Genomic DNA, 27,699 nt, shown 5'->3' with positions numbered 1-27,699 from the left:
TTTCAAAGTCCTTTGTTTCAGTAAAGCTATTTGCTGTCAACCCTGTATATGGAAAAATATATGGCAAATTAGAGTGAAGAAAGAACCTTTGGTTTAAAAATGACCCAGAATGTGAAGTTGAAGTCCTATGGTCAGGGATTTAATAATTGTTAGTATGATATCAGTTGTATGCCAGATTTTTCTTCCTGTGGGCCGCTTTATAGCTAAGAACTATGGGGGACTACCTGATGATTACTCATAGAATTCTATTTTAGATCTGAAAAAGATCTCAGTGACACCTAATTTAGCCTTAATATTTTATGAATGAGAAATTTTTTTCTGAAAAAAAAATGACTTGCCTAAACTCATGTGGCTAGTAAGTGTCAGAGTGGGAATAGAAATTTGATCATCTGATTGGACTCGGTGCTTCTTCCACTCTCCAAGCAGCATTTAAATCTCAAATAAGTAGAAGATTAGATGTTTTCTAAAGATAGTTTGCATCTCTGTCTACTCTTTTTCAATTCATGTTATTCTTGGCTACATAGAAAAACCTATTGTTTCTCTGATAGTTTTCCTCTGCATATTTTATAGAAAATTTTGCTTTCAATGTATTATTTTATCTTGCCAATAAGAGCCCTGTGCAGTTTAACAAATAACAAAGGATGATAATGCAGGGTGATCTGTGAGAGTGGAAATATCATTTGGAGTTCACATCTAGCATTACTCCCAAATATGTTTCTAGTACATCACACTGACCATTTATGACAAATAGACAATATGCCAAATTGTTAGATGTTTCCTAGAATGAGTGCAATTGCTTCTTTAGGCATGTGTCATAACCTAGCCAGTTGCTTTCCAAGTTAATGACATGGCACTGTTCAATACCAGTTTAGGATTTCTAAAAAAAGGACTGATTTGGGGCTTTGATATTAAGTGATAGTTTTTGAGATCATTTAAAAATTTTCCTGTAAATGACAACACCTCATCCTTCCTCAAAAAAGATTGTGAATTCAAATTATGTTAGTAAATGATTCTAATGAGAATGAGTAATGATTCTAATCCCTGGACCTGCTGCCTTTTAGACATATTCTAGACTTTCATTTAATCACTCTAATCAGATGCCTAGTTATTACCATTTGCTTTCTAGATTTCCATAGTTTTCACAGGGGAGGCAGTGTGGTACTTTGGGAGCTATTCTAAAGGGGCAAAGGAGGGGAATCCTCTGTGTCGGCATCCTTCCCCAGCTCTGAGAAGCCTCTGTGGCTTGGTACTCTCGTGTGATGAAGCGGCATTTCCTGTGTACATATGGGGAAATCCACCTGGCTAGTCTGTACGGAACTCTCACCAGAGGCCCAATCACAATCACCCCCTCAAGTCTATGTTCTCCAAAACCTTACATTTCTGGCAACACAAAATGATATGGTACCTCTCAATTGGGAGCAATAAAAAAATAAAAGAAGTTGGTGTATTTGATTCTTCACTTCTTAAACCAAATGCCTGTATGTCTTTGTAATGATCAAGACCATTGGGACGTTAAATTTCCTCTGGCAACAACAGTAAATTATCCTACTTAGTTTATAGCTCTCTGGTCTAATCTATGAAAGTTTTGCTTTGAAAGGTCATTTAACATGTTTCTTTGTCCCCCATCTTCCCCACAAAAAAAATTGTCCTACATTTTAGATATAAAAGGTGTTACCTTTAAAATGGAAACTTCATTTTTAAAATGTACTTTATGTCCTTAATTTTAAAATATATAATTACTGTAGCCCTGCTTTATCTAATACTTAGTTACTTAAAATGATTATTTTAATCTTAATAATACAGTATTATGTTACAGCTAGAGAAAAAAATTAGTGGAAGAAAACCAAGAAGTAAAACTTTGCAGATACTGAAGTTTTCTCTCTCTCTCTGTGTGTGTGTGTGTGTGTGTGTGTGTGTGTGTGTGTGTGTGTGTGTGTGTGTGTATGTGTGTGATTTTCCTTGTAGCTTTTCACTGAGTATGGCAGGCTGGCAATGGAGGAAACATTCCTGAAGCCATTTCAGGTGAGTGGGTATAAAATGATGATAAATTCTTATTAGAGTTTCCTGAAGATTATAACCAGGTATACTAACTAAGAGGGTCATGTTTCTTTCTCCATTCACAAAAAAGAAAAGAAAAAGAAAAAAGAAAAAAAGAAAAAAAAGCTTTGATAGTTAACTACTAAAATCCAAAATATAAAGACCTTTATGGAGAAAATATTTTCAAAGTTTCATTAAAGATCATAAAGGAAAATTTATACAAACCAGAGAGATATAATATGATTCCAGACAGGATGATTTAATGTTGTAGAGAATTTATTTTTCCCCAGATTAACCAATAAACTCAGTGCAATTCCAATTAAAACTACAACAGAATTTTTTGAGAAATTCAACACATTTTTTATAACTTACATGGAAAAATTAAGTTCTCTTTTGATCTGTCAGTTTTTAAAAAGAAAATCCAAATTGGGGGATTGAATACATACTAGAAAACCATAGCAATGAAAATGGTGTGATTCTGCACAGATACGAGAAAAACAGATGAAACTAAACAGAGCTCAGAAATATCCCTCTATATATAGAAACCTAGTATGCAGTAGAGGTCATGTCATAAACCAGTGGGAAATGGATGGATTAATAGCTGGGGTTTGGAAAAACTAATTCACTTTTTGAAGAAAAAGTTGAATTTCTCCTGAACACCATATGTGGAAGAGAGCTCCAGTTGTATTAAAGAACTAAATATGAAATTTAAAACTATAAAAGTTAATAGAATAAAATATTGGAGAATATCCTTCTGACCTGGGGTGAAGAAACAGTTATTCACTAAGACACCCCCCCCCACTAAAAAAAATGTAGTAAAAAATTGATGGATATTACTATATTAGAATAAAGTATTTCTATTTATCAGGAGACTCTATAAGCAAAGTAACTGGATTGGTAGAAGATAATGACAATGTCAAAAGTCAACAAGGGATTAATATATAGAATGTGCAAGGAAGTTTTGCAAATAAGACTGGGATGCCCATCAAAAATAGGCAAAGGAACCACTACACACCTATTAGAATGGCCAAATTTCAGAGCACTGACAACACCACATGCTCCACAAATGAGGATGTACAGCAACAGGAACTCTCATAAATTTCTGGTGGAAATGCAAAATGGTACAGCCACTTTCAAAGATAGTTTGGTAATTTCTTAAAAAACTAAACCTACTCTTTCCATACAATCCAGTGATTGTGTTTTTGGTATTTACCCAAAGGAGTTGAAAACTTATGTCCACATAAAATCTGCACACAGATGTTTGTAGCAGCTTTATACATAATTGCCCAAACTTGTAAGCAACCAAGATGTCCTTCAGTAAGTGAATGGATATTTAAACTGTGGTACATCCAGATGATGGAATGTTATTCAACACAAAAGAAAAGAAATGAGCTATCAGCCACAAAAAGCCATGGAGAAATCTTAAATGCGCATTACTAAACAAAAGAAATCAATCTGAGAAGGCTACACACTGTATGATTCCAACTATATGATATTCTGGAAGAGGCAAAACCATAGAGACAATAAAGAGATCAGTGGTTTTGGGGTGGGCCGAAGGTGCAGCATGAGGGGCAGAGAAAAGAACAGGCAGAGCACAGAGGATTTGGGGGGCAGTGAAAATACTCTATAAGATATTATAATGATGGATATATGTCATTATACATTTGTCCTAACCCATAGAATGTACAACACTAAGAGTGAACCCTAAGATAAACTATGGACTTTGAGTGATTATGATGTCAATGTAGGTTCATTCTTGCTTAAAAAAATACATACCATTCTAGCGAGTGATGTTGATAGTGGGAGAGGCTATGCATGTGTTGGGACAGGTGATATATATATATGGCAAACCTTTGTACCTTCCTCTCAGTTTTACTAAAAGAAGGTCTTAAAAAAATCCCAAGCCATTCACAAATGATAAACTGAACTTAATAAAAAAAATTAGGCAATGGATGTATAGACAATTAACAGAAAGGAAACCTGAATGGCTAACACATTTTCTAAGGGATGTTAAGTCTTATTGATAATCAGTTAAAGATTAAAACAATGAGATACCACTTTATACTCATTAGATAGGCAAAAAGTAGAACATGGGGATAAATATGAAATGATAGCTAGGATTTGAGTAAATGGGAACACTCAAGCCCTGTTGGTTAAAGTGCGGATTGGAGCAACCATTCTGTGGAGCAGGGCAAATATATAAGGATACTCACTGTGGCACTGATAGAGTTGTAGTAGCAGGAAGTTGTAGGCAACTTAGGTGTCCATCACCAGAAGAACAGATACATAAAATAGGGTGAAAAGCATACTCTGAAATATTTTGCAACATCCAAACGCAATGAACCCAAAGTATAGAGTGGCATGAGTAAAGTGTTAAAATTAATACTGAATTAAGTAGGGAAAAAGTTTGAGTTCTATAGCATGATACTATGTGTGATTTTAAAACTTCTACATACACAAAATAATATATGTTAGAATAAGTGTGGTTGAGAGCAGACAGTTGAGGAATGGGAGTGGGAGTCTGGGAAAAAATATGATAAAGTAAAACAAGAAAGGGACCTTTGCATGGAGAGATGTTGGTGTGCTGTGACGGAAGGAGTATGAATCTCTCCTCTCACATCTGGCGAAGCAGGTGGGGAGAGGAGTTGATATAGAATGAAATAAGTCCCTGCATACCATCTTCTGTGTGGTTTACAATACCCGTTAGACTCTGTTGTCTTTTTTAGAAATCATTCATTACGTTGATAGTTGAAGTGTTGTATAGTGATTAGGCTATTTGCTTTGACTTTTCTCTTTTCTGAACTTGCTACCTCAGGACTCATTGACATAGATTGGGTAACTCCAGAGTAAATTCTGGAAAGGAGTTTTCAGTCTTACCAGCAGATGTCACTGCTTCTTATACTTTGCTAGATAAACTAAAACCAAAAGAGACAAACCAGTGCTCTGTTGATAGATAGATGGATAGATAGGCAGGCAAACAGGCCTTCGGTAAAACAAAACAAAACTAAACTAACTAACAAAAAACAACAAACTGAAAACAATAGAAAAAACTTTAAGAGATCACTACTTGTTGGTAAACTGTTGGCGTTACAAATGTCAATGAAAAGAAAAAGTTTTGACTGAATGAGTCAACAGTGACTCCTGAACAGGTTTGGACTTATAAATCTAAGTATCTGAAATTGAAATGAGAAACTCGTTAAGTAGCAAAAGTAGCTTCCAAAGCTACTTTAATAATATTTAAGGGACTTCCCTGGTGACGCAGTGGTTAAGAATCCCCCTGCCAATGCAGGGGACACGGGTTCAATCCCTGGTCAGGGAGGATCCCACATGCCGCGGAGCAACTAAGCCCGTGCGCCACAACTACCGAGCCTGCACTCTAGAGCCCATGCACCACAACAAGAGAAGCCACTGCAACGAGAAGCCCGCACACTGCAACAAAGAGTAGCCCCCGCTTGCCACAACTGAGAAAGCCCAGTGCGCAGCAACAAAGACCCAACACAGCCAAAAATAAATAAATAAATTTATTTTAAAAAATAATATTTAAAATTAAAGCAACCAAATTCAAGACAAAAATACTACACATCATGAAATTAAAAGATAAAATGCAAATATACTTAAATCTTAGAACAACATTTAAGATATCAGCAAAATAATTCACATTTAAATTAGAAAAAATTCCAAAATAAAATAACTTTTAAATAAAAATTTAATTAATTTCAGCAGTTCTTTCAGCAGGTCAGTTTCTACTCTCTTCTATCTGAGAAGATAGTTTTATTTATTTGGATAAAATTGTGGAGAAATTTTAAATACTGCCTGAGAAAATGAAGTAAGGGGCAATAATATTTTTAAAATAATAATTTTTACTAAAACTAAATTTAACAAATGTAAAATAGAAGAATTCTTAACTCTGAAACAGAGTGAAATTATAAATAATAAACAAGATCTGTCTCAGGCAGCAAAAGTGAGGGCAATTAGCCAATGAAATGAATAGCTGAATTAAGAGATTAATTGGATTCTTAAACCAAAAGCCAATTTATACCAAGCAAACAAAATATCTGTAATTGTATTTTAAAACTATATTTTAAAAAAAGAGAACTAAAAGCTAAGTGAATTCAGTTTAAAAGTGATTTTGAAGTGTTAAGTTTAGCCAGTGGTGTGCTGGTTAATGTTTACAACTGACTAGGGAAGCAGGGGAGGTGGGTCTGATTTGTAGCATTTGCTGATTTCTGTGGTGTAAATACTTTTACTGTGGCCAGTTTCAAGCTACCAACATGCTATATAGCTTGTTTACAAACCTGATTTGTAATATTCCTCAAACTGTAATGTCTTCCTTGCAAGCCTATAAAAGCCAGCTGTAAACTACACTCCAGAAGTATAATCCAAATTAAGACATAATATAGCGTTCTCTGAGTGACATTACTTATTTTCTCACTTGCTTTGCTCACTATGAGCACTTGAATCTTAAGTATAATGATCCACTAGGAGCTACCTCATTAATATAACTCTTCTTTAAAAATAACTAGGTTCTTTAGCTTCTCTACCTTAGGACATCAAGAGGTTTGGTTGAGAATGAATACATTTCCATTAATTTAAACATGTAATACCCATACATATTTGACAAGGACTTTAGGTAATAATTTCCAATTTGCTCTAAGGACCTGGTGAAAATATCTCATCAGGTGTGGTAGGAGATTTGTCTCTATTTGGGTCTATGAATTTTTCTTCCTTGGTCATAAGGCCCCACATAGCTCTACAGTGAGATGATTACATCCTTGTGTCAAAATCCTTATTACTCATTACAAAATCCTTATTAGGAGTTTTTCAGATTGTTAGACCTTATTTGAAGTGCACCTTAAATGAACTGTTTCATTTACAGACTGTCTTTCAGCACCAAGCAAGACTGTCTTCCTCTAATGCTCTGTGCTAAATGGTCAGCCATTAGTTACTTCTTACGCTGGGAAAGGCTCCTTTTCCATTGTGTGGCTCTACAGCTTTCTCTCTGTGTGCTTGTCATTCATGTTCTCTCAACTCTGCTGGGCTGAGGTAGTGGAGAGGGTTTCCACTTGTTCAATAATGTGGTGATAACAGTAAGTTTGCTGTTGGGCCTGAGCTGAAAAGGATTCCCCAATATGCTGGAAAGTGGACTCTAAGAAGCCTTTATGTCATTAAATGTGCCTTTTGGTTATAGCAGCCCAGGAGTTTACTCTTTAACCATTTCATGTCCTCTAATTATATAGGCTACATCCCCCAATTTACTGAAGTATATTCTCAAGCTTCACTTGAACCAATTTTTTAGATGTCAGTACATTTCCCAGTGGTATTTCTGTATGGTGCGTATCTTTATAAGCCAGTCTACAAAAGCCTGTTTAATCTCAAGTAAATTTAAATACTAGCCATAATATTCCTCAATCCTGGTCCTATTCCTCAATCCTGGTCCCTTTAAGCCAGAGCCTTGAATATATCCAATAATTCCTGCACCTCTCTGAGGCATGGAGCCCTGAGATAGGTTGGTAAGACTGCTGTCAGTATTTGGCTTGTGTGCTGAGATGGCTTTTAATGAGATCTGCAGCCTTGGTGATAGACACAGAGCAAGATTTTATGAGCACGTAGATTGGAATTACCTGGTGAACTTATTAGTTAGATTTCTGAGCTGTATCCCAGTTCTTTTGAATCAGATCCTTGTGTTGGGACCAGGGAATCATTACTCGCCAGGTCATTCTTTTTTTTTTTAATTTATATTTATTTTTATTTTTGGCTGTGTTGTGTCTTTGTTGCTACACACGGGCATTCTCTAGTTGCGGCTAGCGGGGGCTACTCTTTGTTGCGGTGCGCGGGCTTCTCATTGCTGTAGCTTCTCTTGTTGCGGAGCACGGGCTCTTGGCACGTGGGCTTCAGTAGTTGTGGCACGTGGGCTCAATAGTTGTGGCTCACAGGCTCTGGAGCACAGGATCAGTAGTTGTGGCACATGGGCTTAGCTGCTCCACGGCATGTGGGATCTTTCCGGACCAGGGCTCGAACCCGTGGCCCCTGCATTGACAGGCGGATTCTTAACCACTGCGCCACCAGGGAAGCCCCTCGCCAGGTCATTCTTAGGTACATGATATCTGGGGACTGAATTAGCAACTGGGCACACCCCAGCAGAGGATATCTATGATAGGGGAGGTTCTGGTAGCAGGGAGATAGGGTACCATTTATATGTACAGTTCTATGCACAGGTAGTTAGTAAATTAAGATTTGCCTGTAACAGAAAGAATAAACCCTAAAAAAATTCTCTTGCACACAAACTTGAATTCCCTTCTCTTAGAAGCCTATGCTCAAGAATGAAAGATTCTTGAGCATATGTTTTAGGACTAATTACATTTATTCTCTTCTCTTTCATCTTCTCAGTATTAAGTACTCCATCTCCTGGATTAATTCATCCCAGTTTTCTCCCATAGCATTTTTTTTTTTTTTTTTTTTTTTTTTTTGCGATATGCGGGCCTCTCACTGTTGTGGCCTCTCCCATTGCGGAGCACAGGCTCCAGACACGCAGACTCAGCGGCCATGGCTCATGGGCCCAGCCGCTCCACGGCATGTGGCATCTTCCCAGACCGGGATACGAACTCGTGTCCCCTGCATTGGCAGGCGGACTCTCAACCACTGCACCACCAGGGAAGCCCTCCCATAGCATTTTTATTAACCATTTTTATACACTTAAAGGCCCACCAGTACCCTAAACCTTAGAAGTAGATTTGACTCTCCACATACACACACACACAGATGGTAACTATGTGAGGTGATGGAGGTGTTTGCTAACCTGATTGTGTTAATCATTTCACAGTATATAGGTATCTCGAATCATCACGTTGCAGACCTTAAATGTACACAGTGTATTATACGTCAATTATATCTCAAAAAAAGTGGGAAAAAAAGATCTGAATTCTCTTTGTGAGATAAGAGTGAAACTCAATTCTTCATGTTCTTTTCAGTGGATTTGTATTATTTGAGAGGAGCTAGTCCATGCCAGTTTTAAGGTTAAACTGAAGATTGCTAGAAAATAATAGTAGAGGAAGCATATAATAATGTACTATTATATTAGGATAAACCTGTTTCTCACAATTTCCCATTCAAATTAGGCCTACATATGGCAAATTAGGAATTATTTTACACTAGTTTACTTAATTATATTTAAGGACCCTTATTCCCATGATTTAAGAGTGTTCCTCTACAGAATAAAATTCTTTGATAGTGATTTCAGTGACTTTGAAACAAAACATCCTTGGTCAAATATCTATGATGACTGCAACTGCCAAGTCATACCAGAGAAATCCATGATTTCACTGAGAAAATGAGAAGCTGTTGTTTGGCTCCTTGGGCTGTAAATGAAAGGAAAAGACACATTGGTAGGGCTGAGGAAAGGGAAAAGCCTTCTCTCTGTCTGAGAAAGTTGCCTTATCCCATGTTCTGTTCGGAGAGCAATTTAGGTGATCTGAGAATTACATGAAATTAGAATAAAATATTCATCTGGTTACACAGAATTAGGTAAGCAGTGTAGACCAGGATTCTCCCAATGGCCACAGGTAGGTACCTGAAATGTCTGGAAGGCCTACATAGTAATAATTTATGGAGCACTTTTTTTTTTTGCGATACGCGGGCCTCTCACCGTTGTGGCCTCTCCCGTTGCAGAGCACAGGCTCTGGACGTGCAGGCTCAGCGGCCATGGCTCATGGGCCCAGCCGCTCCGCGGCATGTGGGATCTTCCCGGACCAGGGCACGAACCCGTGTCCCCTGCATTGGCAGGCGGACTCTCAACCACTGCACCACCAGGGAAGCCCTAAATATGTTTCTTACATGATTCAAATGAATGTTCATTATAGTTATATAAAATAAGTAATGTTGTTACTCCTTTTTATTCTTTTCTTTCTGTTTTTTAACTGATGAGGAAACACCAGGGCTTAAAGTAATTAAGAAACTTGTCCTTGGTCACATGTATCCTTAAGTTGCAGAGCTGGCCTTCAACCTAGGCCACAGGCTCAAAGCCCTTGCACTTCACCACCACCCCTTAATGTCTCTCTTCCTCCTCCTAATCCTAGGCACTTACTGAGCTATAGCTGTGGTCTTATATTTGAATGTGCACATCCCATCCCACTAACTAAATTATAAATATCTTAAGAACAGGAGCTTTGTAGTTTACTTTTTTTAGTCTAGAGCACCTACTTTTCATACAGCAGATGTCCAATTAATATTTGCTAATTATGGTGTTATATGCATATTTAGGATTGTGTATAGTTTTTATACAAGTAAACTCATTGGACTCAAAATTGAAATACGTGGATTCAGGATTTGGTGTGCTATTATGTATCCAGCCTAGTATTACCTCTTTACATTTTTAAGAAAGAGTAAGTCATAAATTGGTGTGAGAGTGTCCAAAATATTTATACTAGGTGCCATGGCCCTTCTTGAACTGCAGAAACACCATCATGAAATTATTTTTCAGTGGATAAAGTTAGTAGAGTTTCTGAATTCAAAGTATTAAATCAATGGATGGTAATACCAAAAAAAAAAAAAAAAACCCAACACATTTCATTAGTTAAGACGAACAGAAAAAAGTGAGGTGTTTTCAGTTAGCAATAGTGATTGTATGTTGTACCATCAGATTTAAAGGTGGTGCTAGTACAGTTTGTAGATGCTTCAAGTAATTAACAAGGCTGCAACTGCTCTGAGGTAAGGAGGATAAGCCTTGGCTACAGAAACAAGGAATAGGCCATAAAAGGCAATGAGTCTTTGTTGTTGACCGTGTTGCTGATTTAATACCTACCATGACCTAATCTTTTTGTGTATATAAAAAAGAAAGATTTAAGATAATTTGAAAGGGGTTAATCTGGACTCTTATAGAGTCTTCTCTACTTTTTCTGTCTATATCCTTAGAGACTTTTACTCAAAGAGATTCTTCAGTTTCTTTCTGAATCATAAACACTGTAGGTATCTTTAGCTAATATGAAACTTTGTTTCTTCCAGTGGATTTTCTGCTTGCAATATCTGTCCTTATGGACAGGCTCCCCGAGTCTTAGAGAACAGAGGATATTTTGGTCGTTTTTATCTGGAGGGCCACAAATTTTTTTTATTTCTACCTTGTTAATTATCCAAGCCCCTCTGAAAAGCCACCCATAAATTGGAAATTTCTAAGTTGATAATTTCTCATTCAAGTTTTTTTCTGATTCCTGTATTTTATGTCTGAGCACATTTTAGAAATAGAAGACAAGGTTCCCTTTACTTTGACTATTTAGGTACCTGGAGTATTGTTTGAAAATCTCCTGAAGTCTATTTTTAACGTTTCCTATTGATTCATTCTTATATTGTTCACAATTTTGAATCTATGTCCAATTCATCTTGAAGAGAAAGTCTTCTGAAACGGCCTTGTGTGGTGTTTTTTCTATTTTTCTTGCCCTTGAAAGGCTATTAAAAAATTTTAATTTAAAAAATTTTTTTGTAATGACCTGAGTTATTTAAATGTCCTTCTGGTCTTTCTTACCCTACTGCTTTTAACCATTTTTTCCCACCTGAGGGACTAACAATTAAGTGAACTAGTTGGAAAATAACTGATAGTTCAGGACAGTAAGTAACAAAATCCTGAATTCTGCAGCAAATTTCTGTCTTCCTGGGCTAAAAGAAATTCCTTAAAACTGAACTCTAGACCAGGGTTTAAATTCAGCTTCTTTACAACAGCCTTCTGGTCTAGCAATTTTAAGTAGTTTGGGGCAATGTGACTACTTTTTTTCCTGCAAAAATTCCTTAGGAAATGGTTTAGGAGGTCAGGGGAAGGAGCAGAAGGAATTGAAGGGGTGAAGTGATTGGTGAAGACAAAACTGAGTAGAGAGAGATACGGGAGGGTAATTTCAGAAAGTTAGAGAATCAAACAGAGATTATTTGGGAGTCAGCAGTTTGTTTTGAGGCCTCAGTTTACTAATCAAAGAAGCTAACTAATGAGCGTTTGATATTTTCTCTTCATTTTTATAGAGCACCTCTAAACTGTATTAATTATTTATTTTGACATGTCCAAAGCTCAACACAATGTTATTCTAAATTTTTTAAAAGATCATTTATTATTGTAAGTGCAAATATTAGGCTTATACTGCAATGCAAATAGGAAGCAGAAATTCTTCCAGGAGGAGATTGCAACTTTGATATATACAAGCCTATAACAAACAAGTTGGTCAAATTGTGTGTTTATGAAAAGCATCTGGTTCCTCAAGCAATGAGAGGTTAGAACAGTGCTGTACGATCAATAATCTGACAATCATTGATCCTGCATTATGGAGTAAACAAAGAGACTCGCAAATTGACAAGAGTGAGAGTGTCCTCTTGAAAGCTTTGTTAGAGGAACCAAGGAAAAATTTGACTAATTATTTCTGCATAAATTTGTTGCTAGTTTAACCGACCTCCAGCCATTAGTCTTTGGGGCATCCTGATTAATCTGGGGACTTTTTAGGCCTTTGCCTCTATCTGTCCTTTATAGAGCACTTCCTTGTACATTCAGTGACAAAAGACAATTCAAGGTAAAATCCATGAGACAAGACTTTGTACAAATTTTCAAACAAAAGAAGGTAAAGCAAGTAGCAAAACCATAAACAGATTAATGGCAAAAATATTTCCTAAATAGTATACCTCTAAACCAAAAGTTCTAATAACCTTATACAGAAATTAGGTATAATTATTTATAAAATGAGTATACTTCCAAAACTAAAGGTTAAACAAAGACTTAGAACTAATGACCCATATAAAGACCCACTGAGTCTTTATAACAAAAATCCTAGGATAACAAATTAGCAACAAGAGCTCAGTGAAACAAATCAGAACTCAGATCAGATCGTTGTTGAGATAAATTCACCTGCAAGTAAATTTGAAGGACAAATGAAATTTGGGAACAAAGGACAGGGAGAATGCACATGTTAGTCTGAGGGTCATAGGGAAAGCTGCCAAGTGAGGGCACTTAAAACTGTCTCAGTGGAACTTCTAGAATTGCCAGAGGATGAGACCGTCACTCAAAATCTGATACAAAAACCAAAGCTGAATTTATTGGCGAGTTAAGTAAAAGAGTTATGCTTGTGAGGCGCAGTCTCATTGAGCATAACAAACTAACGATTATATGCAGGATTTAGGGGCTTGTTTGTTTTGGATTTTCATGGTTTAAAGAAACAAGAATGGGTTGACATCAGTTTTTGAATGATTTTTTGTCGTACACAGAAGCATGTTTCGTGTTGGTTATAGAGGTGAGAAACGGGTTGACACCAGCCTCAGTCAGTTTTCTGGAGCAAGTCTTCTGCTACTTGACTGAGTTTTAAAGTATGAAGCTGTCACTGGTTGGCTTTCAGTGGGCTGTTGATTGAAGTGAGTTGTTACTTAATTAGATGGGTTTAAAACAAGTTATAGTATTTACTTATTACCCGAAACTGAAATTAAAACTGAAATTGATTGATTAAACAGGTTACAACCAGTTTAGGTATTTACTGGCTACATGGCTCTACAAGAGTTTTTTCCTGGGAGTTTGGGAGTATTTTCATGTATTTATAATGGATGTGTACATAAATTTAGCATTATAATTCAAATAACATTGTTTTATATAGTTGGGGGTTTTTTTTGCGGTACGCGGGCCTCTCACTGTTGTGGCCTCTCCCGTTGCGGAGCACAGGCTCTGGACGCGCAGGCTCAGCGGCCATGGCTCACGGGCCCAGCCGCTCCGCGGCATGTGGGATCTTCCCGGACCGGGGCACGAACCCGCGTCCCCTGCATCGGCAGACGGACTCTCAACCACCGCGCCACCAGGGAAGCCCCCACATGGCTTTTTTATACTGATATAATCAACACATGTATTGATATATTCCACATTTTGTAATATTAATAGCTATGTAATATATTAATATGCCATAATTTGTATAGCCATTCCCAATTAATTGTTAAGCATTTGGGGTTTTTTTTCCATTTTCATTACTACTAATAGTAGTGCTATAGCACTCCTTTTGAATAATTTCCTAAAGGCTATGGTCTCCAAAGGGAAATAAACAAAGGTTATGATGTTTTTCATGATTTAAAAAATATGATCATTTGTAGGATACGCATGGTGTAGGTCCATCATTTGCCCCAGTTGCCTGACTGGATTTAATTTATTTTAAAAAGTATGACTTCAGATATTCTTATCTGAGCAAATTAGGGTAATCTGTATCCTTGATTTTTTATCTCTACCTATATGTATGAACAAATCAAAATTCAGCAGTGTGGAAAAATGAATGGCTTTTGAAATAAGAACTGAGATTTATAGCATTCCACACAGGATAAATGTAAAGCATACAAATTATTTTGGGAGGGGATGGGGCCAGTGGTGGTTCTGTAGCTGGCTCATACCACTTTGAGAGCTAACTAGTAAATATTCAGGAATTATAGAAGCCAAGTATTAAACTGTTAGTAGCTTGACATCAGCCATGGTAGGCAGGTTTGCACAACAGAAATTGTCAAATGCTACAAATCAAGGCATGTTGCTGCTGCTGGAGAGCCAGTTTACACCAGCACGTCACTGGATGGGACCATTAGGCAGGGAACTTGGAATTGGACACTATAGGGAGATAGAATATAGATTGCTTATTAAGAAAATAAGACTTCATCTTTGATCCTGTTCTACACATGGTCCTCATTATGTTGACTTGGGAAGATGCCCAGTGAAAAAGACCAAGAAATGAAACTAAACGCTCCCAAGAAAAATGTGAAAATTGCCAAATCCTCATAGTTGGTTTCATTTATCCTGGTTCATGAGCCTCTATTTCGCAAAAGTTGCTTCTTAGCTAACCTCTGTTTTCAAAATGCATGTTTTAGGTAGAAGTGTTCTAGATACAAATTATCATATTTTGACAAAAGAATGGCCATCTATCTAAAGATAGTGTGAACTATTTAAAGATAGTGTATATAGGTGTTTTAAAAGCCTCCTCTCCACAAGAACCTCTCCTCTCCCCACAAGAATCCACAGAACACACACACACACACACACACACACACACACACACACACACACACACACGAGAGAGAGAGAGAGAGAGAGAGAGAGAGAGAGAGAGAGAGAGAGAGAGAGAGACAGAGAGACAGAGAGACAGAGAGACAGAGAGAGACAGAGAGAGAGAGAGAGAAAGAGACAGAGAGAGGGAGAGAGAGAGAGACAGAGAGAGAGAGAGAGAGAGAGAGGGGTGAGAGGGAGAGAGGGAGAGAGGGGTGGGGGGTCAGGCTTTCACTGTAGTGAAACAAGAAATATCCATAATGCAAACTAAGAAGTGTCCCTGTTTAAGGTAAGAAAATGTGAGCCAAGGATTTTATATCCAGCAAAGCTGACTTTCACTTATAAAGGGCACAAAGTGTTACCAGCGTGTAAGAACACAAAGAATGTTGTTTCCATGAGCCCTTAATGAGAAATCTACTGAAGAATGAGCTTCAGTTAAGCAAAGATGACATAACTTCACCAAAGGAGAAATAATCATATACTATGTGCCTCCTAATAAAAGAACACTCTGCTTCCTGTAGTCTTGCCAAAAAAATAAAACCGGAGTCAGATCAAGCCTCTGCATCCAGCTGCCAATTTGCAGGAAATCCAGAGGACAAAAGAACATGTTGAACTGCCCCGTGAATATGCAGTCAGCAAGGTCCAGACTGTGGGAATCTCTACATGTCAAATTCCCAGGTTCTTCAACAGATAAACTGTAAAGGGAAAAAAGGGATGAAAAAGGAACCTATAGCTTAAAAGAGATAATAAATTTTAATGGGGAAGACTAAAAGCTTCAATTAGAAACCCAAAGATGTAAACTCTTAGAATATTTAAAGATAGCTAATTTCATTACATATTCTTACTTTTTCTCAACTTCCTACGTTTTTACAGAAACTAAAATTTGAAGTATAACTTAATCTAACTTATAAAAGAGTGCTTTAATGTCTCAAATTGTAAACTATATGTTTTATACTTAACTTTGAGGCAGTGCAGCAGGGATTTTGAATAAGTCCCCAGTTTAAATGCCAACTCTTCCACTCTGGCTATGTGGCTTTGGGCATATTACTTAATGTCAGGTGAGGGTGGAGGTGATCTTTATATATCTCTTTTAAGGTGAATAATAAATTATAACCTCTCTTGGGGCTGTTGCAGGAGTGCATGAAATACCATGTATATAATTCTGGTATTGTGGTTGGCTTATAATAGGCACTCAATAAATGAAAGCTACTCTTACTTTGGTTTCAGTAGGTATGGGGTGGGACCCAAGAATTCTGTACTTTTAGAAGCCTCTTGAATGATTCTAATGATTACTCTAATTTGGGAAACAGTTCCTGATAAAATCCTTCTGGATGTGAACAAATATTCAGCTTCAAGAATGTTTATCAATGTATTTCTTAGAATAATAGAAAAACTGGAAGACATCTAGGAGAATGGCAAAATAAACTATGGCCTATCCGTGTACGAAAATATTATGTGGCCACTGAAATCAAAATCAAATAGCTAACATAGCATTAGGTGCCTGGCGCTGTTCAAAATGCCTTATATATATTATCTCATTTAGTATTCCTGTGAGACATGTTCCATTATTATTTCTGTTTGACAGATGAAGAAACTAAAAATGTATATGATATTACAAATAACAAATTGTGAAGCTGAAATATTTCTAAACTATTAATAATAAAAACATTTTTATAATAAAAAGTTTTGCCCTTGTTAGAGGAAAGACTGAATTAGCTTTCCAACAGAAAATATTTCAAAACTATCATATGAAGAAGTGATCAAAGCATTTGCAGCTGAAAACTTGGGGAAAAAAAGTATTACAGAGGTATCTTACTCTAAACAAATATTAACTTTCAAGCCCATTTTTGTACCTTTTTCCTATTGAGCCCTCCCCCGACCCAGATTGTATAACCTTCAGGGCCCCACAAAACCTGGATTCTCACCCCTCTGCCTACCAGATATGCATAATGAGAGCCCCTGCAGAAGAGGGTAGAACAAATGTAATAGAGGAAAAATATTTAGACAGATGAAAGGAGAAAACTTTCCTCAAATAAAACTTGAATCTTCATAAAAAGCTTCCTGAAAACTGACAGACATGCCCCAAACTGGCTGAATGGCACTATGTAACTTTAATAATCAGTTTGGGAGCAGGTTTCTGTTCACATTCAGTGCAAACAGGGAGGATGATCTCAGAGCGGGGAGATTGCTCAGAAACAACTTTCTTAGGTTTTATGTTTGCTTATTAATTCCATTATGTGGAGAAGAACACTATTCAAATGACAATAATATCTAATATATTTCAATAAAAAACAGAGGGAGGAAATTTAGAGTTCCTTTAACAATCTTTTCTTCTTATTGTTTCTTAGAGTCTGATATTTCTTGTTCGAGACTGGAGTTTCCCATACGAATTTTCGTACGGAGCTGACGGTGGCTCCAAATTCTTGGAAAAACGCCTCAAGGTTTGTTAACTATTTAGGTGCATGAAATTTCGCTAATAGTAACCTAAAGTATTTTTGAATGATTTGCTGAATAGATACTCAGTAGCCACAATCTCATTTGACCTTCATAGTATCTCTATGAACAAACTAAGATGGATACTTAAAATAATGTCAGAGTTACAACTGTAAACATTATCAATAATTATGATACAGAAAAAGAGTTCTTCTGTAAATATCTATAAAACCATGATTTATTCCTAAAGATAAAACTTTTAATTTGAAGAATTAAATCTGTTCAAGACTGACAGTACAAATATATGGATTCGTGTTTTAGTAGAGGTTTAAGGTCAATTTAACAGAAATATTTAATTTTTGAAATCCCCAAAGTCAATCTTAGGACATTTTGCTAGCAGTTCACAAAAGGTGATATTAGGAGGCTTTCCACTTGCTGTGTCATGATAGTTCAATAGTGAGTGAATTATTTACACTGAACGGATATCTCCCCAAATACCTACTGAGTAATCAGAAAAAAAAAATGGAGATTAAAAAATCTACCTCGACAATCAGAATCTCTAAGCTTACCTTTTTAAGTTATGGTTACTTTTAGGGTAGTTTGTACTGTTAAATGTCAAATACATGTGAAAAAAGGGGGCAGTTTAGCTTTTAAGTAAACATCCAACTATCCAGATGCCTTTCTAGAATTTAAATGTATACCTACCAGGTGACAAGAGGCTGTCTTGAGCACCTCCTGAAAAGCAGGTAGGAATATCTTATGATCTACTCATGTCTCTTGTGAGTACTTTGATTTAAAATTTGAATTTGTAGGAACTAGCTAGAGTAAAACCCCACGGATTTATACTAAAAAATGGGAAGGCCCATCTAAGTTAGCGTAAGAGTAGACATTTGTTAATTGTAATAATGCCACATGTATGCTATACTTAGATATGGCCATGTGGCAAATTCACCCCAAACTTTTCCTTATTTAGTATCAGCCCTGTCATGTCATTTTTTTTTTATCATTGTGACCAGACAGACACAGCAAATATAAATGCCACAGAATTCTTTTGGAGTTCAATTTGTGTTGAAAGTAGTTTAAACTTCAGAATGATTTACTGCAGGTCTCGGGGAACCAGCATGAAGAACTACAGAATGTTAGAAAACACATCCATTCCTGTTTCACCAAAATTTCCTGTTTTCTGCTACCTCATCCTGGCTTAAAAGTAGCTACCAATCCAAACTTTGATGGAAAACTGAAAGGTTTGTCTGTCTTTTAATGTATTTGTTTATGTCACTTAGTCTGATTACAAAAATGTCATTTTATCCGTTGGGTTTATGGCTGCTAGTTTCGTTTATCCACTGATGTGAGGCTGATGATTGGAAATTTTCAGGAGGATTGGGAATCCCGGGCTCAGGCTAGAGTACCTCCTTGGTGAACTATGGGATTCTATGGGTACTGAATACATACACTGAGAAAATAGGCTAAATCCTGCATTCACCTGGGAGGCAGTAACCCTCGCCCTTTCTCCTAGGTTCCTGCTCACCTCTGTATTGAGAAATGCTCCTTAATATCTTCCTTTTTAATTTTCCTTATTTACATGAAATAGGAAAATAGATGCCTATATTATTGGAATGTTTGTGTTAAGTTATATAATTAGAGATAGAAATATTGCATAGTACTGAAGTGAAGCTCTTTAAAACTGCTGCTAAAGAATTTAATTATACATCATTAAAAACTTCAGTAATAATGAAATCCTCTTCTGGATGAGGACCAGTTTCTTAAAAAACCAAAAGCACCAGAGTGTTTTTCAAACTAACAGCATGTAATTATCTCTTAAACAGAGGCATGACTAATGTTTAAAGATTCCAAAGCAACTCAAATTGTTAAAAAAAAAAACGGGGGTGGGGGTGGGCAGTGGGAGGTGGAGGCAGGGGTCTGCAGAAGCAGAAGCTAATCTTGCCTAATAATCACCAGGTCTTTAGATATTTGCTTTGCAGTTGATACAAGGTGGTACAAAGACATTTCTGACTTTTTTACTTGTAAGCCTAGCATTGAGTACACCACTGAGTTTGGACATTTGCTTAATTTACTATGGCCTTTCTGCATTGTGCCAGGGGTGATGAGACAGTGACATAACAAGCTTTGAAGCACAGTTGTTCTCAAAGGGCTTTGAAATTACTTTTAAAAAGGACAACATAACATTGTGTCCAGTTTTATGCAACTGGCAAGTTTGAAAAGCAAACCTATTGTTTTCCCCATGTATCCATGGCGTTTATTCTCAGATACCTTATATTTCACTATGGCAGCTAATATCATAAATAGAACCCCCAATTTCTCGATCATCAGCATTGTTTTTATACATGTTTTAAATTGTCTCTTCTTTATACAACAGAACAGACAGCTGTAGGCACATATTAACGCATGGATTCCAGGATCCTACAATTTCGCTGTCACTTACGAATTCCAACCCGCTAGTGAGCACACAGACCTCTTGATACTGTGCAATTACCTAATGGCTTCAATGTGTTTTGAATAAGTTACATAAAGAGAGGGCTCCCACAAGGCCTTTCTTTCTTCTCTGGGGGTTGGAGAGCCATAAACAGGCAGAGCAGGGGCAGGCCTTCAACAACAGTCCTTTACTGGGACAAAAAAGTACTCTGCCTTGTTTCATTCCTGTAGTACACAGCTACAGTTCTTAAATTAATGGATACAGTTTGCAATGAAAGAACTCAGGGAGAGAGTTTAAGACAAATCATGCAGATATAAATTGTACTTTTTAATAGATTTGTTCTCCATCAAATTTTACTCACATGTCTAAACATATATTGACTCATACAGTTGGTTTACAGTTATCCGTACGTTGCGAGTTTACCAAAGTGGCTAGCCCGAGAGAAAGAGAAATGAAAGGCAGCTTTAGTTGCCCATCAAATTTCCATTTTAATTGAGGCTTTATAGGACTGCTGCTAAATCCTTCTGTGTGCCCTAATGTTCTGCTTTGCCTCAGTGTTTCTTTGGGCAGTTTTGAAAGTCTGCTATCTACATTATTTTTCCATCCTGAATCTTATAATGTGGTGTTATTTCTATCCAGGATGTCTTGTCTGCTGGCCATGCTGTTCTCCAGAGGGCTGGCATCTGAGTGGTTGCCTCTGGGGAAGAAATGTCTTTGAACAAACAATTGTGCAAAAATTCTTTGATGATAGTTTCTCACATACTCTTTCAGCACACTCGTAGAAATAGACTATGGCTAATGCTATCTTCAGAACACATTTTTAATCCAAATGTATGCTGTGACACTGGTTACTTTGATGATAATTAACACAGTTGTTGGTGCATTAGATACACAGGTTGTATCTTATTCCATTAACAATTTTATAAGGAAATTTGTGGGGGGAGTGGAATTTAAGTACATGTTTTGAAGGTGATTTTAAAGTGGTTTTATAAGGAGAAATCTTTTTGTTTTATACAGAAATTCAGGAAGAATTCATATATTCTAGATATATAGTAATATTCTACTAATGTTGAAAAAAAGCATAAAATCATATAGCAAAAAAGAAAACTGTTAGCATCAGTGAATACGAATACATGTAGGCAACAAAACACAACAAAGGAACATAGTAACATAATACAAATACCAGTATTTCAGTGAAAATTGGTAACTAAAAGCAAACCACAATAATAAATACATTTGAATAAACCTATACTAATACAAAGCACAATTATCAGTAAAAATTGGTACAGTGCAAACAGAAAAATAAATTTGAATAAACTCCTGTCCAAGTCCTCATGAAATATGGACACAAATTTCAAAGCTGTACAAAACATGAAGCAAAAAAGTTGGAAGAATTTCCAGTGGCATGCTCATACATGTCATAAAAGCAGTAAGCAAGAGAAGAGAACCATAAATTCTTATGTAAACTAGTATTTCAGTGTATGTTGGGGTCATAATAACAAGCAGGGAACACGCAAACACAATCATAAGGTTTGAATCTTTATCCTTAAGACCTCAGAAATCACCAATCCCAAAGCCTGAAAACTCAGTGACTCTGCTGAAATTCAGATTTAAAAAATTATAGGCAGTTACTGCATTTTCTTAGATACCAAGTCTCTGGACATATCTTGCTTCTTGTGTAGTTTTCTATATGTTTTGAAATAATGATTTAAAAAATTATTGCTAAAAAAAAAATTATTGCTGTGTTCAAAAGACTTCTCTGAAGATCTGTTTTCTGTATTACTGTGCTAAATCTGTAATGTTAAGTTTGAACCTAATGCTATAAAATGGGTTATGGGCAATCAATTGTACCAAATAACTCAGACTACCTCTGATCCACTAGCTATGAGGCCTCCATTGCCTTTTTCAATGTTTGGGTTTTTTTTGGTTTTTTTTTTGGCGGTATGCAGGCCTCTCACTGTTGTGGCCTCTCCCGTGGCAGAGCACAGGCTCCGGACGCGAAGGCTCAGCGGCCATGGCTCACGGGCCCAGCACCTCCGCGGCATGTGGGATCCTCCCGGACCGGGGCACGAACCCATGTCCCCTGCATCGGCAGGCGGACTCTCAACCACTGCGCCACCAGGGAAACCCAGCCTTTTTCAATGTTATTTTGTGTTGCTGTGTTTCACTACTAGAGGCAGCAGCAGCATCACTATCTTTTGGAACTTGAGTCGTAGTAACCACACCTTACCCACTTCTATACACTTGTCCTAAGGTGGACACACTAAATACAGAACAACTTTTGGATACATTTTCTGGAGGGAATACATCTTATAAAGCAGTAAATATCCACCCTTTCCCCCCTTTATGACCCTATATATATAAAACCATGAACCGTGAACAGGACTTAAAGGCATCAGAATACATGAACTGGTTATGTGAATGGGGTGTAAAACATTTGTATAGCATTTAATATCAAGAAAGCTATTTTATAGGTGGAAGACAAGATAAATAAGTAATTGGAGTGAAGATAAGAAAGATCAGCCATAGGAGTTTGGGCGAGGAGTATCGTTCACCCTGAGAAAAGTGGGTTTCGGGAGTAATTTAGATGATGGGAAAGTAAGTAATAGCTTTATCACTGCGGAAGAAACAGGAAATCAAAGGATGTTTTATTTTATGGCATGGAGGACTGGATAGGATTTTTAAAATAATGATGAATTTGCTTTTACTTGTAGAAATAGATGAAGAATTCATCAAAAACTTGAAAATACTCATTCCTTGGCTACTTAGTCCTGAGAGCCTAGACATTAAAGAGATCAATGGGAACAAAATCACCTGCCGAGGTCTGGTGGAGTACTTCAAGGTATCACTCTCATTTCTAGAGAAGTTGTGAGTACTTAGATTTGACATGTTTGGGAATGCGGTTCCTGTTTTAAACAACAAAAAATTATAGACTTTGTAATATAGGGGCAAAGGCATGAGGAATATACAGAAATGATTTTTAAAAAGGTTAGACTCCCAAGAGGAGCTTGCTTTCTGAAATTATTTTTTGAGAAAACTCCTTGAGGTAACTTTACTATCGCCTTTCATCTTGAGGGAAATATATTTTGAAACATAAATGTATCCTGGAGTTGGAAAAGTCTATCTCTTTTTGGGGGAGGAGGTGTTTCCCAGGGTTCATACCACTTAGTCTTCAGTCATGACCTATACTGAATTTCACCTTCATTCTGAAGATTTTCCCTAACAGGCTATACTTTGCCTTCCTCCTGGAGAAAATTCTTCCACACTTCCTGCTCTCTGCACCAAGGGCCAATGTGAAGTGGAACTATTTTAATTTGCATTTACCTATTTACCTCAGGGAGCCCCAAATACAACACTTTTTTTTGTAACCAACACACATATGTAGTAGATTTCGGTTACCAATATAATTTTTAGATTGATGCTCCAAGGACTAAAATATCAATTTTTAAAATCCACGTTTTGTCATTTAAAATGTGGTTGTATGTCTCCTGTGTGATTATTTACCTTCACCACTTTCAGCAATAAATGACATGTTATTTATCTAAAATTTGAATTCTTGCTGTGCATAAAACACTGTGGAGGAGCTTAGAATTTAGTAGGAGACTCAGGGCCCATAAAGCTTGTGGCAGCAGCAGGTACAAATTCCTGTGAGTAACTGAAAAAGAAATGTTACTCCTAGCAGAGGGATCTGAGAAAGTTTTAAAGGAGGTGGTATCGAGTTAAGCCTTTAAGAAGGGTGGGATTGGCAAGTGGAGATGTGTGAAGAGGACCTTTCAGAAAAGGGAACAAGAATTAAGAAAGAGGGAATTAAAGTATGAGAAAGAGATAACAGTTCCTGAAACTATCAAGACCTTATTTTTTTTTTTTGAACCGTCAAGACCTTAGACCTTAGAATACAATTTAACAGGCTTAGAGAAATATTGAACGCAATTACTTGAACATGAGTCTTTTTTTTTCTTTTTCTCTTTTTTTTTTTTTAGGCTTATATAAAGATCTATCAAGGTGAAGAATTACCACATCCCAAATCCATGTTACAGGTATTTATTCATCAGGAGGCTTGACATTCTAAAACATACTGTCACTAAAGCTAAGCTAACGATATGCTCCAATCTGGCTGTTGGAAATCACCAAATAAAAATAGTAGATGGAATGACTTATTGGAAGATTATTTTTCTAGTAACTACCCATTTGTGTGTTCATCTAAACATTTTCACATACACATATAGCAGCCTCACTTAGCATGCTGAGATACAAGAGTCTGCATTGTCTTTGTACTAAATTTGTTTAGAGAAGACTCAGACTGTGGTTTAGATTCACACATGTAACAAGAAGTAGAAAAGCAGGTTTTAAACAAGTGGCCTCTATACTTAGAAAAGGAAAAACTCACTTTTTCCATACTTATTTCTTAAATTTCTTAAGTTCTTGATGGTTTCTTTTTGTTATCAGTGATACATTGTTCTATCAGTAATCCTTAAAGTTGACATATTTTTATATATATTAGTATATATAAAATGTACTATATATTATTTCCCATGTGTTTGGATTTATAGATCCCCCAGTATTTGGTGAAAGGCTTAAAAATATTTATAAAGAGGAATAATCTTCTAAATGAAAATTCATTTTAGAACTATGGTTTATTGAGTAAACTATATTTTATGCATTTTGAAGTTTTAATTTTACTAATTTTAAAAGATGTAGTAGAAATATTTCAACACTTTTCAAATTATGTGATGACCTTGAGTTCTTGCATATTTCTTGCACATAATGCTCATATATGAAAACTGCCTGTGGAAGTTTAATAAAATATGAATTCCATTTTACATCATATTTTGTACTTTGTCCAAAGGCCACAGCAGAAGCTAACAATTTAGCAGCCGTGGCAACTGCCAAGGATACATACAATAAAAAAATGGAAGAGGTAAGAATTAAATAGTATTTTAAATGATGTTTTAATTAATTAATTGATTGATTTTTGGCTGCATTGGGTCTTCGTTACTGTGTGTGAACTTTCTCTGGTTGCGTCAAGTGGGGGCTGCTCTTCGTTCTGGTGTGCAGGTTTCTCACTGCGGTGGCTTCTCCTGTTGCAGAGCAGGGGCTCTAGGCGCACGGGCTTCAGTAGTTGTGGCACGTAGGCTCAGTAGTTGTGGCTCGTGGGCTCTAGAGCACAAGCTCAGTAGCTGTGGTGCACGGGCTTAGTTGCTCCACAGCATGTGGGATCTTCCCGGACCAGGGCTCGAACCCATGTCCCCTGCATCCCCTGCATTGGCAGGCGGATTCTTAACCACTGCGCCACCAGGAAAGTCCCTTAAATGATGTTTCAAATAAAATCAGTATTTCTTCCATGAGCTCATTCTTTTTTCTTCCAAGTTACCCTGTATACACATGCAGAAGTGGCTTTCACTTATTCTTTCTCAAACTGTGTGTATCACATTTTTATGGTATTCCTAAAATATTTTAAAAACAAGTCAAGAAGAGAACATGATGTGTGCACAATTTAAATGTATTTTAAATGAATTATCTCTTTCTAACACACACATTTTGCGGGGGTGGAGGGGTACAGATTTTCCCACTATTTATAAGATCTAGTGGCTAAAATAACATATGCTACCCTCTCCACTATACCTCCCTACATTCCACAGTCCAATTTCTATCTTAAATATAAAAACCTGTTAGAAAAAAATAAACTGCAAGGACCAATATTTCTAAGTACTATATTTCCTCTTTTTAACATTCTGAATTAGGAGGCATCTAATGATTATGGTATCTACTAATGTGATGAGGTTTCTTTCCACTGAAAATGTTATAAAATCAAAATTGCATCCAAAATTGATAGAGTCTTAGAATCAAGAGAAATATAGTATATGGAATGGTGTTCACAACATAATTAAAGGGGAAGTGGAATGAGAGTCTCCTTTATATAATTAAATCACAAAGAACGGAAGTGAATGGTATGGGTAACAGAGATTTCCCATGTAACTTTTGAAAAAAAAGTTGAAAATTTGGTCCAAGAACACTTAATATGCTTCCATTTAGTCTCTTGAAGAAAATACCGAATGGGCTCCAAACAAAAATCAGTGAAACTGCTGAAGGAAATGTTTTTCACAGTTTTACTTTAGGGCTTTATAGCATTGCTCATTGTTTTAAATTAAACTTCATTTGGTCAAAATTAGTTCAGTGTAGTTAGAATAAATTTCCTACAGGAACTTGACTGTAAGTAGTTTTCTTAAATTTGGATTCATTCTATGAATGAACTGAGTTTGCAGTTCACCTCCACATCTTGAGGAAATTGGATTAAGTCATGGATATTCCTTCCCATGTCGAAAAGAGAATACAAATTAAGAAAGGCTTTATATAAGTCACCTATGAAGTACCAGTCCCACTTATAATCCCGCCTGATAGAAATGGAGTATGGAAAGATGTGGGTTGACAAAACATAATGCAGGCTCCTTCGGATTAGTAATGTGTTCTAACAAATTCAACTAGCTAAGTGCAAAATTGTGATACAGTTGCTAGTTGTACTGTGCACTGCGTGAATACTTCTCTATCCGATACAGATCTGTGGTGGTGACAAACCATTTCTGGCCCCTAATGACCTACAGACGAAACATCTGGAACTTAAGGAAGAATCTGTGAAGCTATTCCGAGGGGTGAAGAAGATGGGTGGGGAGGAATTTAGCCGGCGCTACCTACAACAGTTGGAGAGTGAAATAGATGAACTTTACATCCAGTACATCAAGCACAATGACAGCAAAAATATCTTCCATGCAGCTCGTACCCCAGCCACACTGTTTGTTGTCATCTTTATCACATATGTGATTGCTGGTGTGACTGGATTCATTGGTTTGGACATCATAGCTAGCCTATGCAATATGATAATGGGACTGACGCTTATTACTCTGTGCACCTGGGCATACATCCGGTACTCTGGAGAATACCGAGAGCTGGGTGCTGTAATAGACCAAGTGGCTGCAGCCTTGTGGGACCAGGTAGGAACACTTAATTCTCTTCAACTAAATGCAGCACACATTTGAATGCTATCTATGTTCCAGACACTATGTTAGATGTTGTAAATATACAGGAGAACAGGAGACTTGGGCCCCAGTCTTCAAGAACTTTAGAATCTGTCAAGATGGCCAGATACAAACAGCTAACTATAATATAACATGTAAAGTCCTACACAACTGTTTTCCAGTCAACATTTCAATATTTTTCAAACATACGTGGATTAGGTAGTGTTTTCACTTTTTCTTATCCTAAAAGTTAAAGCTGTTAAGTGAGAAAACACAATCAAGTTTTTATTTAGCTGATTGTGATTCGATTATGTGTTCATTACTTCATACTTACAACCTATCATTTGACTAGCACTGGCTTTGTTAGGAGCACATATAAACCACCATCTGAAGTCATAGCACTGTCTCTTTTAGTAAAACCCCTAAACACAGCATCTGATCACTTCACATTGTCTCTATTTGAACTTTACATTTGTACCAGGCCCTGGCATGAGTCCAGGTCAACCTCTGGATCAGCTGCTTAGGGATCAGTTGTCCTCTATGGTCCACTTAACCAACCCAGGGTCACCATGGTCCACTGTTCAAATAATTGAATATGGATAGGGGAGACAATTATAAACACGCCTAGAATAATCATCAACTCACTATGTCATTCTGGAAGTGTCTTCAGTTAAATTTAGGGGAATTTAGTGAAGCTAAAGTTGAGATTCTTCATAAAAGTTTGGAGTTAAGAATATTTATGGTCTCCAGGTAGCAAGTAATAGCTA

At 36.8% G+C, this 27,699-nt stretch overlaps 1 protein-coding gene across 4 annotated transcripts in view; it reads left to right on the top strand.

Annotated features, from left to right (window-relative positions):
• Nucleotides 1-27,699, top strand: part of ATL1 (atlastin GTPase 1) — a 78,367-nt gene that overhangs the window by 47,460 nt on the left and 3,208 nt on the right. For 3 of the 4 annotated variants that reach the window (XM_019923925.3, XM_073800497.1, XM_073800499.1), the window contains exons 6-12: nt 1,966-2,022; nt 17,404-17,496; nt 18,594-18,732; nt 22,637-22,764; nt 23,903-23,959; nt 24,769-24,840; nt 26,477-26,908. In XM_019923925.3, coding sequence (XP_019779484.2) covers nt 1,966-2,022; nt 17,404-17,496; nt 18,594-18,732; nt 22,637-22,764; nt 23,903-23,959; nt 24,769-24,840; nt 26,477-26,908 — 978 coding nt within the window. The remainder of the gene's footprint in view (nt 1-1,965; nt 2,023-17,403; nt 17,497-18,593; nt 18,733-22,636; nt 22,765-23,902; nt 23,960-24,768; nt 24,841-26,476; nt 26,909-27,699) is intronic. The other variant, XM_073800498.1, reaches the window with a different exon arrangement.

This window comes from Tursiops truncatus, chromosome 2 (genome assembly GCF_011762595.2).
Source record: "Tursiops truncatus isolate mTurTru1 chromosome 2, mTurTru1.mat.Y, whole genome shotgun sequence".
In the NCBI taxonomy this organism is placed as follows: domain Eukaryota; kingdom Metazoa; phylum Chordata; class Mammalia; order Artiodactyla; family Delphinidae; genus Tursiops; species Tursiops truncatus.
This window is presented reverse-complemented; position numbering and strand designations above follow the sequence as displayed.